At 45.0% G+C, this 15,599-nt stretch overlaps 1 protein-coding gene across 6 annotated transcripts in view; it reads right to left on the bottom strand.

Moving 5' to 3' along the window:
- Positions 1-15,599, bottom strand: part of LOC118771819 (non-muscle caldesmon-like) — a 52,956-nt gene that overhangs the window by 12,234 nt on the left and 25,123 nt on the right. For 4 of the 6 annotated variants that reach the window (XR_005004627.1, XR_005004626.1, XM_036519891.1 and 1 more), the window contains exons 3-9: positions 11,914-12,020; positions 3,742-3,885; positions 2,269-2,665; positions 1,001-1,045; positions 873-917; positions 668-768; positions 80-338 (exon numbers count right to left, since the gene is read on the bottom strand). Coding sequence is in view for 4 of the 6 variants with exons in the window: in XM_036519891.1 (XP_036375784.1) it covers positions 80-338; positions 668-768; positions 873-917; positions 1,001-1,045; positions 2,269-2,665; positions 3,742-3,885; positions 11,914-11,987 (1,065 nt within the window). In the remaining 2 variants the exon portion in view is untranslated. Of the gene's footprint in view, positions 1-79; positions 339-667; positions 769-872; positions 918-1,000; positions 1,046-2,268; positions 2,666-3,741; positions 3,886-11,913; positions 12,021-13,597; positions 13,882-15,599 lie in introns of those variants that run through there. The other 2 variants (XM_036519892.1, XM_036519894.1) reach the window with 2 other exon arrangements.

The raw sequence follows: 15,599 nt of genomic DNA, 5'->3' as shown, positions 1-15,599 counted from the left end.
CAATAACTTCCCTGCAGGTGAGGCTGCGCCTCTTAATGCTTCATAGTTAATGTGTTTGTAGTTATTTCCACCTGCATACCTCCTCTCTGGCCTTTTTCTCCTCCATCTCCTGCTTCCTCTGCCTCTCCTCCTCCTCTAGCACCTTCCTCCTCTCCTCTCTCCTCCTCTTCAGCTCCTCCAGCTCCGCCTCCGCCTCCTGCTGCTTCTGCCTCATCCTCTCAAACTCCTCACTCTCCGCATCATCACGGCGACGCTTCAGCTCCTCCAGCTTGCGCTCCGCCTCCAGTCGGGCGGCATCTTCTGAGTCCTCTGCCTCTGGCGAACGCAGGTTCCCACGGCTGTGCACACACACGCACACACACACACACACACACACACACGCACACACATATTGAACACTCTGAGTGAGCCACAGCACCTCTCAGGTACCGGTCTAACTGGAGTAAGAGTTCAGTGCCAGCTTGTGTAAGCTGGTATGGTACTGTAGCATAGTGAAACACAGTAAACTACACCAGGACTGCTCTAGAAATCTGCACAGAGCTGAGAGGATCCTGTGGATACAAAAGGGCTTTTTCCTTTGGTTAAAATGTGGTGCACTTTGAATTCAGCTTTAGATTTTCTCGGAACAGTAGATGAATTTGGCTGGATTGGCCATTGTAATTCCTACCTTGAGGTCCTCTCTGGCTTCTTGTGTTTGGCAGTGGTGTTGTCATGGAAAGCTCCATTGTGCTGTTTTGGTTGTGGAGTGACTTCCTCATCCTTGGTCACCTTCAGATTCATATGACAGATTCATTCTCTTCAGTATGCATGGAAAGAAACAATACTGTGTCTAAGAAGGATGACAAGTATAAATATGACAACAGTAATCTTACCTCTTCCCTCTTGAATGATCTCCATGGCTTTTCCTCAGCAACTTCCTGCAGGGGGGAGGAAGGTGTTAATGAGAGCCTCTATGCACTGCTTTAAACAGACTGCATGCAAATGTAGGAGTAATATTAACCTCTTCTTTCTTAAATGACTGTCTCGTCTCCTCCTCCACCACTTCCTGTTGTAGAATAAAATTAATTGAGTCAGTTATAGTGAAAAGCAGATAAAACAGGCTAACAGATTATTATCTTACCTGTTCCCTCGTAAAGGACCAATTAGGTTTCTACTCCTTGATAAAAGAGGAAGGTGGGAACAGCTGGAGAGGTCTACCATATAATACAAGCTCTGATACATGCAGGAAACAGGGTTTATGTTATTTTAACACACCCTGTTCAAACCAACCAACTTTGCAAAGTGACTCTGTGCAATGGTGAAGTGAAGCGACACAATTATCACTGAAGCAAATGCACCGTGACCAAACTGTGACCATACCTTACACTCCAGCTTCAACTGTCATTGAAGCGAAATCACACACTGTGACCAAACTGTGACATTCCTTACATCCCAGCTTCAAATGTCATTGAAGCAAAACAGCACGCCTTATTCTTCAGGCACCGGTGCTTTAAACAGTGAAGTGCCATCAAAAACACTCAGCAAAAAAGAAAAGAAATAAAGTGGAGGCTGGATATCTCAAATCTCAAAGGAAGAATTCTGAAATTTTTCACTTTTCTGGAATTTTTTCATATTTCAGTCATATTTCGAAACAATCATAATATCATTATACAGGGCTAGTAATAAAATTAGAGTTATCCAGGATTTTGGGTGAAGATTGGCTCAAGCAGACCTCATTGTGTTGAAATGAGAATCTTACCACTGCCTTCCTTTTCTTAGTTTTCTCTTCACCTTCTTTCTTTGATAGTACAGGTTTTTCTTCAACATCTTCCTTTATTATAGGTCTCTCTTCAACACCTTTTCTGATATTACAGGTTTCTCTTCAACCTGTCTGTGATATTACAGGTTTTTCTTCAGTCTGTTTCTTAAAATGACCACCTTCTCATCAACCTCATTCTTTGATATTAACAGTTCTTCTTCCACCATGTTCTTTGAGATTATTGGATTTTCTATCTCATTATTTGAAATGAAAAGTATTTCTCCGACTTCCTATAAAATAAAATTAAGTTTAATTTTCTTTCTTTCCTTAATAAGTGACCCAAAGCCCAGACATCTTGCTAAAATTATAAATAAATGCCATACTTCATTTCTCATAGGTGATTTCTTTAGAGTTTCTTTGATAGTTTCCTTTAACAAATAACATACAACAGCAGGTATTTTCAAACAAAAGTGAAAGAAATCTGATAAAAAGACACTGCACACCTCTGTAAGGAAAACTAATGAACACACCTCCTCTCTCAGGTAGGATCTTCTGGGCTTCTCCACCTCCTCCTGTATCTCTTCCTCCACTTCCTCTTCCGGCTCCTCTGGCTCTGCCTCCTCCTCCTCCCTCTGATCCTCCTCACTCGCCTCCTTCATCTCCTCCTCTTTCTCCTGCCAGGCGTTGTTTTCGGGGGCCTTGTCGTTGGGCTCCTGTTCCTCCTCAGCGTCGCGGTGCCTCTCCTCCTGGTTGCTCTCTGTGCCGTCAGTGGCGGTGGGATCCAGCTCCTTCTGCCTGGCCATCGCCTCCTGCAGCCTCCTCTGCCTGCGCTCCTCCCGCTTGGCCAGCCGCTCCTGCAGGGCCTGGTCCTCCTCGCTGGCTGCTCCCGAGCTCACAGAGCTTCCGGTCCTTTCCGCCTCTGCCATGCTGTGTGGAGCCGGCACAGACAGGAGAATCTCCCTCAGCACGGACAGGCTACACAGCCGCCCACGCAATGCTCTTTTCAGGAAGCGCTGTACGATAAATACTTCACTGCCATATTCATATCCCAGTCTAAGCTTTTTTCCCTCTTTTATTCTAAAAACAGACTGTAATTCCGACGTCATGAAGTGACCTTAAGGTTCACTCTGTCTGTGTTTATGAATTACATAAACAAAAACACAGTGAATGAAAAAAGAGCACAATAAATGGTTGAAAGCACCAGATAGCTTTACATTTTAGTGGAATGCAGCTGTTTATGTTTTCTAGTAAAAGCTTGTAGGTCAGGGAGGAGACTTTTGACACCAGGGCTAACATATCTGCATCATTCCTTGATTAACTTGCTACCCACCTGAAGTAGACTGTGGGTCCACGTTTAACTACTGCTCACACCATAGGTTAACACATTCTGACTCTACAGTTTGCTTGGTTGCCTACAGTTTGAACAATTAGCAATAGCAATGCTGTTGTCTTCAGATATCGGTGTAATGATGGGTTCCTGCTGTCTGTTGCTCTAAATAGCAAAAGCATTTCCACAAGAAGCTGTCTAATATGAACAGATATTAATCAAGCCCGCCGCACCCACTCTGGTGAGCTAGCCCAGCCCAGTATGCACCATCTATTACTGATCTGGGATCAGGCAGTGCCTGTACAGTCCAGCTGTTCTGCTGAAAGTGGTGAGGAGCAACAGGAAAGGAGGAGGTTTGGAGCCTCGGTTCTCCAGGGATAAAATTACTGCAGAAGGAGTATTCCCTCCGGAAGACCTCCTTACACACAGGCGTTACTGAGATAGCAGGCGGCAGGCCAGGCCAGGCCCTACAGCACAGGGCATGGTCCAGAAACAGCAGCCTGAACAGGGTGTCAAAGCCTGGCACACTCAACTGCTGCTGTAATTCTACCCTATCGATCTGCATTGTAGACTTCTTAGGATATCCGAGTGCTTTGTCATATCCAAGCGAAATGTAAAAAAGCTCCCAGGTCTTAGCTCTGCTGCTGTATCTGCAGCCACGTCGAACCCAGGTCACCTGTTGCTGTTGAGCTCCGTGCTGTCCATCACCGCGGCGACCGGCTCCTCGCTGTCCTTGTTGCGCAGTCGCTCCTGACGGGCCCTGCGGCGGCGTTCTCGAGCGGCCTCTTCCTCGTCGTCTTCGATATTCCGATAGCTCAGCCTATAATACACACGCGCACACAAACACACACACACACACATCCTGTTACATCCCCAAAGCTACAAAATCCACAGCTCCACATGACCAACACACGGCAATACAAACCACGGGTACACAGAGAAGTATCACTCATTGTAACAGCCATGTGGGGTTACACAAGAGTTACACAAAAGAATCATTTTATAACAGAGATACAGTGCAAGTATACATGGATAAAAATATAAAATATAATTCACAGCAACATCAATATAGATCAAGGCTACAAAGTCCAAAAATACTCACAGAGCAGAGTGTCTGAGCAGTACAAAAACTCCATTGGTATCTGACTGTAAAGTGAGAATAGGATTTTTGAGCCAACCCATTGTGGGTGATATAACTGCCACCAGATCACATGTTCTGCTTTGCCTATTTATCTGAGAATTTAACTGAGAATGATATGGTAGAGCTGGAAGACATTAATGCCCCCCTTTGTAGCGCTGACACACTACTGCTTTGCATCGCCATTTCCCTGGTGATGGTATAGAGAGACATAATGTTGAGACAGTAACACACCCCTTTCTGCCCAGGTTTTTAAAAGAGAAAACCAGTGGCCATGTCAGGATGGCAGAAGTTAAAGTCAGAGCTCAATCGTCCCTGCTGGCAGAACTGAGGCCTGCAGCCTGGAGCTTACTTTTACTGCTTCACTTCACCACATCAAAACGCTGTCCTCAGATGGGGCTTGGCCGCTGATGAGAGGGCTCTGAGGGAAAATGGCTTTTGGCCCCAGCCCACACTTTGCACTGTACCAGAGCAACACGTTCACACTGCAGAACAGATAAGCCCAGGAGCAGGTGCCAGGAGAGCTAGGCTGGGGGCTAAACTACAGCACTGAGCTCTCTCCTGCACTGCTAGAAGTGCCTCTTCAGATATGAACACCAGTAATATCATGAAGGCTGCTTACTTTATGTGTGCTTGCTATGTCCAACTGGACATTTTCCCTTGAGTTCAAGTATTCATTTTTCCAAAAAAACTTTATATCCGTTTCAAGCTCCAGTTAGATATATTAGATTTTACATAACAATTTTAAAGTAAACCACCGATGAATTTATGAGAGGATGGCCATAGGCACTTTTCAGTGCCTGTTGGACCTTTTGCCTTATCACCTGATTTCATATTTGAATGGGAAAAATGTACTCAATGGTACATTTTATATGAAACTTCACATGTTAATAATACCAAGTGTGAAAGGATAAATGAAGATTACTGTCAGTCAGAGACTTTCCAACACTAGTCAAACACTTGACCACAGCAGTTCATCACTGAGGGCTCCAGTTTAATTTCCTCTCCTGTGGACCACATACCGTCACAGAGAAGCTCAGGTCCAGCCAGACTGGGGTGGACTGACAGAAAGGAAGCCCATTTTACATCCAAAACCACATATCTCTGTGGAAAGGATCGCATTCTCTCAACTGCTGCAGGATTCAGCTGGGCCTTTTCCACTGAGGGAAAACTGGCATACATTCTATGGGGAGTGGCGCATACAGCTTGGCAAACATTTTTTCAGAAAATGCAACCTTCTCATTTCATATGGTACATTCTGTGCAAGTCTTTTCACGTGTATAAATCATACGGTATGTCTCAAGATCAAAACGCTTCAGAGCTATCCGTTTCTTGGCATTGAAAGGCCAAAGTCCAGTACTTTTGCATTTCCATTTGCATCACCATACATGAATCTTGTTGATTCATGTAACGCTGCACCACAATGCAAAAACCAACTAAGCCTTTCCAGCCAAGTCGATCTTGGCTCCATAAACAGGGTTTTTTGCTAAATTTTACCTATAGTAGGAGCTCCTTCAGCAAAATCTTTAATCTTATCAGCACTGTATTATATCTGTCACCATTACTAAAACAAAATGAGTTGAAATGGTTTCTTAAAAGACAGCGCTTTGAAATATTTAACAAATACATCATCAGTTTAAAAAAGGACCAGAGGAATACGTCTAAACACCAACTCAAGTCTACAAAACAATGTCTGCAAATATTTTTTCCCGTGGTCAAACATCTCACAAATGACACTGAAAACAGAGCGGAGGTCCCTGGGGAAGAGCCCCATCCGGGACCCTGCTCCACCGGCCAGCACAGCACTGCCAGTGAGCTGCCTGTTCCCACGACTACCCTTCTCCCGCTTTCCGCCTAGTCTCCTCCCCATCGGCCGGTGCTCTGCCTCATGCTTCGAGTGCCTTTGGATCTCCTTATTGTGAGGGTTATCCTTCACAGGAGGCCATGCTTCACAAGAAGCTCTCCTTTACAGGAAGTGTTCTTCCATAAGAAGCAGTCCTTCACAGGGAGCTGTCATTTACAGGAAGTGTTCTTCCATAAGAAACCATTTTTTACAGGAAGCTCTCATTCACAGGAAGTGCTCTTCCATTCTCATACAGGAAGTTGCCATTTATGAGAAGTAAATTCACATTTATGTAAAGCATTATTTCATCAGAAACAGTCCTTGACAGGAAGTGCACATTTAAGGACAGTGTTCTTTCATCGCAGCATCTTGACGAGTATGTGGGCCACAACGGCACCGAATTTACGAACCGGGGGTGTCTGAAACAGCCTACTAGCTGAGGATGGGTAGTACTTCCTCTGCTTTTGCGGTCTCCTCCCACAGTGAACCACAGACATGGAGGAGAGTGGGATAGATGTGCATCACTCGGGCCTCCGACCTGATGATGCCAGAGACCATCATCGCTTTGGTCAGAGAAACCTAGCCGTAGGCCCGTTAAGACTGCTACACATCATCGCTGCAGTTTGAGGCTGTAATCTGAAGCCGGACAGAGGGTCAGGGCGGCCTGTGCAGCCTGAAGTGTAAAAAAAAAAGAATCCTCAGACGCCGCACTCCAGAACGTTCCAACAGAATATTTTTGCTGTGAAATAAAAACAGCAGTGAAAACATTCCAGAGTCTGCCTGACCCCGCGCTCTGCAGAAGTGGGACAGGCAGCAGTCACTGGGGGCCGAGGCGGAGTGTGTGAAAGTGAGGGCCGTGGAAACAGCCTGCCCCTTTTTTCCACACCAAACAGCGCCCGACTTCGGCAGACTGTTCAAATAATGTGTGTACTCAACTGCTGAACAAATAAGTAAAAGCTCGCCCCAATGGCTGGGTGCTCTAATTGGCTTATATTTTTCACATCTGTGGGGAGATTTGAAACAATGGTCATTCCTTAATACTGCTCTGTGCTCAGACATTTTGGTGGGCCCCATCACTTCTATGCTAAAGAAGACTTGCAACACTGTTAACATGATCCACTGCGTGCAGGTAGTTTAAAAAAGTGTTTCAGTGGCACTATATAGCTAAACCATCCAGTCATTTCAACAGCAGGGGGTACACCTCAATGTACAGTACAGTGCCTTTCTGAAGGCTGAGAGCTGGTGTCTCACTGAGCCCTACTGGAAATGACATGCACTGGGTCTCCGTACAGTGAAAATATCTCCACACACAAACACGCTCTAAACAGGAAGGGTATATCTGGCGAGCTAATTCCTAAAGCACAAAACTGAAGAGTCACCCCGAGATCAGGGCGACCCGGAAGCAGCCGTGTCACTTCCTGTCTTGGATCCCACAGAGGCTTCAGTGAACGTTCTGCTTATCATGGAATCCGTTAATGAGGACTGTGGAGCACACGGTCTCTGTATCAGGCAGCAGAGTGGTGTCATGGTGAGGAGCAGGGTTTGTAACCCAAAGGTTGCCGGTTTAATTCCCCACTTGGGCACTGCTCTTGTCCCCTTGGGCAAGGTACTTAACCAACTTCAGTGAATATCCAGCTGTAGAAATGGATAACATGTAGAAATTGTAAGCTCTGTAAGTTGATCTACTGTATGTAAGTTCTGTATGAGAGTGTCTGATAAGCAGCTGCAAATGTAAATTACATTTACAGTACAGCGCTACTGCATCACTCTACTGTATCTGCTCCTCATCTGTGTTCTATTCTACCAGTATTCTACCAGGACATCAGAGGGAACGGATTCAGGTACTTAAACAGTGATGGAACACTCCATAAATGCTGTTAAGTAAAGATAATGAAAACTGAGGTGACATTTAAAATGGTGAAAGATGTTCTTAGCAAGGCCCACACAAGATAAATGTTTTACTGCTAAGTGTCCATAAAGGCTGTATTACTGCAGATAAAAGGCACTCTGGCTGAGTCACAGGTCAGCGGAACATATCCTATGCCCATAGAATAGGACCCATACTAGGTCCTGTCCTTTTCAGTGTAAGACCATGGGTCCTCTTCCCTCTCTCTCACTCCCCCTCCTTCCCTCCCTTCATCCCCTCCCTACCCAGTATCAAACTGGCTGTGCCGTTGCTGAGTCAGACATTGCCGGTCTTATGGATGAAATGGATCTGCTCTAGGCAATGATTTAAAAAGGCGGGGTAGATTTGGCCGAGTCTATGTGTCACTGTAACTCACGACCCTGTCTGGAAACCATTCTGTTTTTCACTTTAGCTCCAAGCTGTGCGACACGCTGTCCTTAGCGGAGCACACAGCCTCAGACACACATGTGCCGGGCAGGACTCTCCACAGCTGCAGCGGAACCTGGATAAGCCTGCATCATACGCTGTCAGGAATATCCCCTTGTTCGTGGTTTTGTTCTTCAATCACTGCAGCATTTACAGAAATGCCACTCTGGCATTTCAGGCAAAAAAAAAAAAAAAAACAGTCACCCGCTCTCTGGGCCTGCTTTAAAACACATGGCAGCCTGTGGCAGCCTGACGTCTCAAAAAGAGAATGGAAAACAGTTGTATTTCTTTGCTTAACTTGAAAAAACAAAAAGAACATCATAGCTTTGGGGCGGTTTTACGCTCCCCATTGATTAAAATGCCATCTGATAACCGCTGACCATTGAAAATAAACCATCATTGTAATGCCGTGGATAAATGAACTTGTTGGCATTGAGTGAGGTCATCTCGTAGCCATGTTAACAATCACGGAAGACAGGGCTCCTTTCTGACCGAGAGGAAGACTGCAGATTGCTCTCGAAGCAAGTAGAAGCCTCATCGGTCCAGAGAAACACAAGTTAAGCCTTGACAAAAAGCAGGGGGAGGTCCATAGGATGGGGAAGCTGTGACCAGCAGGAGCAGGATCTTGGCTGTAGTGAGTAAGGGAGGTGGAGGTGCTGATTGCTGCGTCATGGCCTGACGTCCGTCCAAGGCCTGTGAGGCTCTGCAGTGTGTCAGCATTCCCACCCACTGCACGTGTTATCAGATCTCCCCTTCAGCAAGGAGGGAGACTCCCGCACACTGGACACAGCCCTGTCACCCTGGGGGAAACCCTGTTAATACGAGGGGCTTGGCAGCGTCACTGCGTCTAATGCACAGAAGAGCTCATGCTGTATGGTTTCATATTTGTGGAAAATATTTGTGTTGGCTGAAGAGATGGGGACAGCAAAACAAGGCACATTTATGGAGAGAGCTTAGAGAGGGACCTGGAGATAATGGTTGCTCCAACTCAGTTTCGTAAGTTGAAGAAACTCGAGGCCAATGTACAGTAGTAACTTTTTCCTTTATCACCAAAATTAACTTGGAAATGAGCTGTTTTCCTGCCAGTAGCCTTTAACCTCTTCATAATGTAGGGCCACAGTTAAAAAGGAGTATATCTAAATTAACAATCTCCTGCTGCTGTTAAAGTTTAAATGACTGAAATAATATAAATGACTAAATATGACACTCTTTGCAAAATTCCAAATTTGGCATGCAGTGTATGACTCAGACTTGCATTAGTTTTTACTGTGTGGTTTCAAAGCGCCAATAACACAAATAAAACTGATTTCATGACGTGCCATAAAATCAGGCAAGTAAATGAGTCTAATTTATAGACTGCCATGTTCAGTCTACGTCTGCGTTAACAATTAATGTTTCATGTGCGTGTAACAAAACACCGAGCACATTTTAGAGGCTGCTACATGCTTTTTGGCATTGGATGTGCTCAGTTCATTTGTTGTAAAAGGTAAACATTACTGCAGTAAGTCTCCTTCCAAATTTTAACTGCTATTTAAAATAAATGAAATAAAAGTCATTTGCAAGGCAAATAAGGTAAACACAATTCATAATGGTTCTTATTTAGAAGCATGACTGTGTAGTACATTAATGTAATCAAGACTTAAAACATGAATCCAGTGTTTACGGAAATGTTGGAGATACTGAATGGCTGGCTGGCACCACTGCCACATGTGCCTTCAATCTTCACGGAAAGATCACTCTTCATATAATGAAAAGTCACATCCATCTCTGCGGAGCATCTGTGTCCTCTGTCTGTGAAGTTTAGAGCTCTCTCAACTAACACACCTCAACAGCGTATCCCATGCAACCAATACCACTGCTACAGCATGTCTTGGAGCACAGTCACCCAAAGAAAAGGGAATTTGCATACTAAATATGAAAACTGAATGCAAAGTTTAAGGCCTTTTCTAGTTAATCATTGACTCGCACCCACAGTCAGCACACAGAGCTGACGGTCCCAGTGACTGAAGTGACCTTCCAGACTGAGGCTCCTGGCTGGCAAGGCACTTATCACTGCTGACAGGGACACGTTTATACTCCTCAGTCTCAGGCACAGTTGGGAAAGTTTTGCATTACTGTTGCCCATAGAGATTAGCTCTACCTTTCCTGCTCGTTAGCATTCAGCTTTGGGCTAACGTGGGAGCCAATCATTGACGCTTATGCAAATCAGCTGTTGAATTATGGGAGTACGGGATGAAAGTCTGCACTCTAGACTTTCAGCGTGAACTTTGAGCTGAAACGTAACTGAGGTGACCCCTCTGGCATTCCTGTCCCGCGAGACATCCGTGGTGCAGCACCAGAGCTCCTGTGGTGATGCCGTAAGATGAAGAGTCCTGGGCTGAATCCCACATTCCTCCTCGCTGCACCATCACGACTACAAACACCGCACATAATGGGCTTCAGGAGGGGGAATCACTGGGTGCAGGGGATGAGCGCTCTTAAACCCGTCCGGTTTAGGAAAGAGGCGGTGTTGCATAGTGGTAAGGAGCAGGGCTCGTAACTGAAAGGCTGCTGGTTTGATTGCCCGCTGGGGCACTGCTGTTGTACTCTTGGTTAAGGTATTTAACTCACAATTGCCTCAGTAAAAATCCAGCTGTAGAAATGGATAACATGTAGAAATTTTAAGTTTCTCTGCTTGTAACAGTGTCTGCTAAATGGCAATAATGTAATGAGGAGGAAAGCAAGAAGTTGCAATTATAAAGTTCCATTTCAAGGATTTTAAAGTGTTTTACAGTGAAAGGGGTGGGTGACTCACTTCAGCAACGTGTAGCACCCTCCTCACTGGTTCATGACTGCCATTTTGCACCACAAATCTGACCACATCAGCAGAGGTGGAAAGGGAGGGGTTACATGGCCTGATTGAGAATTTCACCAGGACACAGGAAGATCCTATTCATAGTGATAGAAGCCACCACATTTTTAATGATCACAGTGAATCAGCACTCCAATGGCTTGTGATTTAGTCCAGAGGAAAGACCATCCCCTGCTGGCCAACCAACGGCACTTCCAGGAACCAGCTTGGTTCCTCCGTAGAGGTCTCTTTGAATACTAACCAAGTCCGGCCACACTTTCCTTCATCTGAAAGTACTTTTAGAGTCTCAGAGTAGGACTGCCTTGCCTGCAAACATAACACACTCATGCTACATGATCAGTGCTTCCCGCTGACTCAACCTGAATGCACTATGAGCTTGAGATTTGCCTCATAGAGGTTTCAGAATGAATTTTTTAATCCATATTCATGCATACATCTGTACAGCACGACAGCTGAGTGATAGTGAGCATGAAATCAGCTCTGACAGCTCTGGGCTCTGCTCCGCCAAAGCAGAAAAACAACGGTCATACACAGAGGCTACGCTATCGCTCTATCTCTGAGAACACAGAGCACTGCATGCAGGTACCAGCACATTCCTGCGCCGTCCACGGTTCCACCTGGGTTCAGGTGATGAAAGGAGCCTCGGTGCTGAGGCAGACGGGGAGTGCGAGGCAGGCCGCTCACCTCTCCGCCTCGAGGCGCATCTCCTCACGCTTCTGCCTCCGCAGCTCCCTGCGACGCTCGAAGTCCTCGTCCATGCTGGGTCCTGGAGGATGGCTGTCACGATCACGCTGAAAGGAATATAGAGGCCACAAGTTAGCTGCCTTAACTGACCAAACACACAGCAATGCTCCAGTCAGGGATAAATACAACCCCACTCTGGACACCCCACCCCCTCACAAAATTTGGATTCATCAACAATTACACACATCCTCCCTGTCTGCGGTGACACTTGGAAGGGGGAAAAACAGAGAATGATCTGTACGTTTTTAGAAGGCCAACCAGTCACAGGGAGTGATTAGAGTTTTGTGCCAAGAACGAATGCAACAAATTCCCATCCAACCCGACAGTCCCGTGGACTGCACACTGCACAGTCCTCCCTCGATCAGTCATGACATTAACCATATTCAGCCCGCCCCCTCCCTCGTGCTCAGGCTGTGACTGCAGGACTTTCACCGTCATTAGCTACATTAGAAAAAAGCTTGATTTGAATGTGGCATTATTCCATGCAAAAACATGCTTCAAGGACTTCTTAATGACATGCATTTCTTTAGTAGTTCATTTGGAAGCATCTGGTATTTATTCTCACACAGAAAACCTCTGCCCACATCCAACATCCTGTTGTTTTTTTTTGTGTCCCTCCCTTTGGTACAGGAAATGCAGGCACTGATAGATCCAACTACTTCATTGATAATCCTAAGATCTGGACATATTATTTGGTTTGTTAATTGTCCTTTAAAAAAGACTCACATCCATCCGTTGAATTTTTGTCAAATGATGTCATGGCAGAGGCATTGTGGAAGGCCATGCCTATTCTGTATGGACACACAGCTCTTCTTCCAGGTTATCAATCAACAAAATTCAGTTTCGTAGTCATCACTGGCTTCCCTGATCACAAACACTGATTTGTTTTTGGATGTAAAATAAACTGAGAGCTCAAGTTAGATGCCTGTATAAAGTTGTGTGAGAAAGGTTAGTATAATATACTAATGTGCCCCTAGACATTTTAGACAGCCAGCTGAGCAAGGGTGGAATATCTCCAAAATGAGTAAACATTTTGAAGACTCAAGTGAAAAAGGACACTATTGTGCGGTATGTGTTGATTGATTCCTTACTGACAATTTGTTACCTTTGAGTGTCTCAAAAAAGAATTCTTTCAATGCACTATTATTTTGCTCGAACAAGCACCTCACAATCACTTGAGCAGCATGACAACCCAAGCTATGTTTCTTTTCCAACAATCTGCCCAATCACCCTTGAATTTCAGCAGCGTTATTAGCTTCTGCTAAAGCAAAATCAATCCTTTGCCAGGATTTGTTATTTTATTTCATGCAGTGAAACAGTTAACAATTGTGTGGCGGTGTCACACCTCACTCAATAGCAATACACGTTTGCATATCCTCTGTGCATTATAGGCTCTTAGGTAGTCAGAGCACTGAAGGACACATTAGCACTGAGAAACAGAAACAGAGGAAAAGTATGAAGGGGAGTGGAAGAAGAGCAGGAAGTTAGCTCAGCCAGCAGCAGAAGCACACTAACACACTGAGGACACGTTACACCTTAGACGGCCACCCAAGAAACACTGAGCTTTACATCGTAAATCTCCGTTCTCAGCAGTCACACATACACACAAGAAAGCCTGGTGTACCTTCGCTTGGGCGATGCTTAGTCCGTGAGCAGTTCCCCTTCCTCTCACACCCTAACAGCTCCTCGGTCTGCCTCCTGTTTCCCCAGCGCTGCAGCACAGACCGGTCCCCCTCTGCCTCTCACAGCGGCTGTAACTACCAGATAAGGCAAAGCCCACTTTTCCCTGCCTCTCTCCCCCTCCAGCTCGCTCTCCTCCCTCTCTCTCCAGTTCTTTTCCTTCCCGATTTGTTTACAGAGCTGTCACTAGTGAGCCAAAACTGGAATTTGGCATTTAAGTCCGACCCAAAGATTGCTTCCTGCATCACAGTGCATAGATCACCTCCCCTGGCATCCAATACTGAACTGCTTACCAACCCCTTTCCCAGCTCACACTCTGTACCCACTTGTGGGTAGTGCCCAAAACTGAGTACACACATAGATGAAATTCTGAATGTTAAGCTGAATGTATTTCTCCTTATCACATTCCCCCTTATGACTGCTTTCAAAGAAAATCCTGTGCAAGAGCTGGAAGATGGCCACTTCTGATATATGCACAGTTCTTTGCATATTGACATCATATTCAAGATATTTATTTCTTAAATTATTGTTCAACTTATATTTCTGCTGTTGACATAAATTGAAACTGTAATTAATACTTTTATTGTCTGTATGTTTCATCCAGATAACTAAATCGTAAAACAGTAAATCAGTAATCAATATTATGTTCCCTGTTTCATTGTTGGTTGTAAAGTTTTGTTTTGAAGGGACATATATTCCATTTTCAATCTGGCAGTGGAAACGTGCAACTATTGGCTTTTTTAGTCTACCACTAATTAAGTTAATCAAAGCTGCTTGCATTGCCAAGATTAGCTTTCACAGTGTATTGCGGGACAAGACATTTTCTCTGCAGGAGGCCAAAGTTGGGGGAAAATTCTTGGGATAAAAAGAGGCCCACTGTTTTTCAAGACAAGAAAGTTCCTGACTTGGCCTTACGTAAAACATAGGAATATCCTTGTGGAGACCACCCATGCATCACTAAAGCTAACATCCTTTAAAGAGGATAATGGACACCCTGCCTATCTCACATTTAGGAGAGTGACATCTCCCGAATCTCCATCTGAGTGCTCTAGGACAAGACTGAACGTCTCTCTCCCTGCCTGTGTATCTGCTCCAGGAACTGGCCGGGGTTCTGGTGCTCTTGTGTACTCAATATTAACTTAAAGGTTTTGCTGATAGAATTATCTCTGACTTGTATCACTGACACAAGTCTTTCACAAGATTAGCTTCCACCGGTAATGTGTTCAGCTGAGTGGCTGGCAGGAAGCTGACCGCAATGCTGTAGCAGTACAGGGAAGGGGGTGGGGCAGTGGCGGGCAGTGGGGGGTTAAGAACTAAAAAACATTTACAAGTGTTTTGTATTTTCCGAGGACTGAAAATGCCATGTTTGAGTTTGGTCCAGATCAGGGGAGGAAGGAAGAGATACCCGTACAGAAACAGTTTGCTTCCAGACATTCTGGCTAGGAGACCTAATAAAAATAAATGTCCGCTGGCTTTTGTGCATTTGTGTTTACCGTTGGAGTTCCTCTGCATTTCTGAGCACCGGAGGATATCTCCCCATATCTCCCCCCGGGTGCTGGGTGGCATGCAGTATTCCTGACACTGACATCAGCAGCTGAGAAAACAGGCTGGCAAAAGGACAAGTCCACAATACGGTAACCGTAACTTTGCTCCGATTATCAAAATAACAGAAATGCTGTATATAAAAACACATTTGACATACCTTCTAAAAGCAGCTAAGACTCTATGGAAACATTATTTTCCTCCAACACATTTCTTCAGCGTGTAACATGTTGATTTATATTTTGCCCTTTTCAAATGGCTTATATCAGACTCCCAAACTTCCAACAGCTAAAATCTGATTCCAAAGTACTTGGGTTGAATTTATTCTGTCATCCCACAGAAAATATTGCATTGTTGAGAGCACATGTGCAGCAAGGCTCGACCTGAAACGGGTATTAAAGCTT

The sequence above is a fragment of the Megalops cyprinoides genome, chromosome 25 (assembly GCF_013368585.1).
Source record: "Megalops cyprinoides isolate fMegCyp1 chromosome 25, fMegCyp1.pri, whole genome shotgun sequence".
NCBI lineage: Eukaryota > Metazoa > Chordata > Actinopteri > Elopiformes > Megalopidae > Megalops > Megalops cyprinoides.
This window is presented reverse-complemented; position numbering and strand designations above follow the sequence as displayed.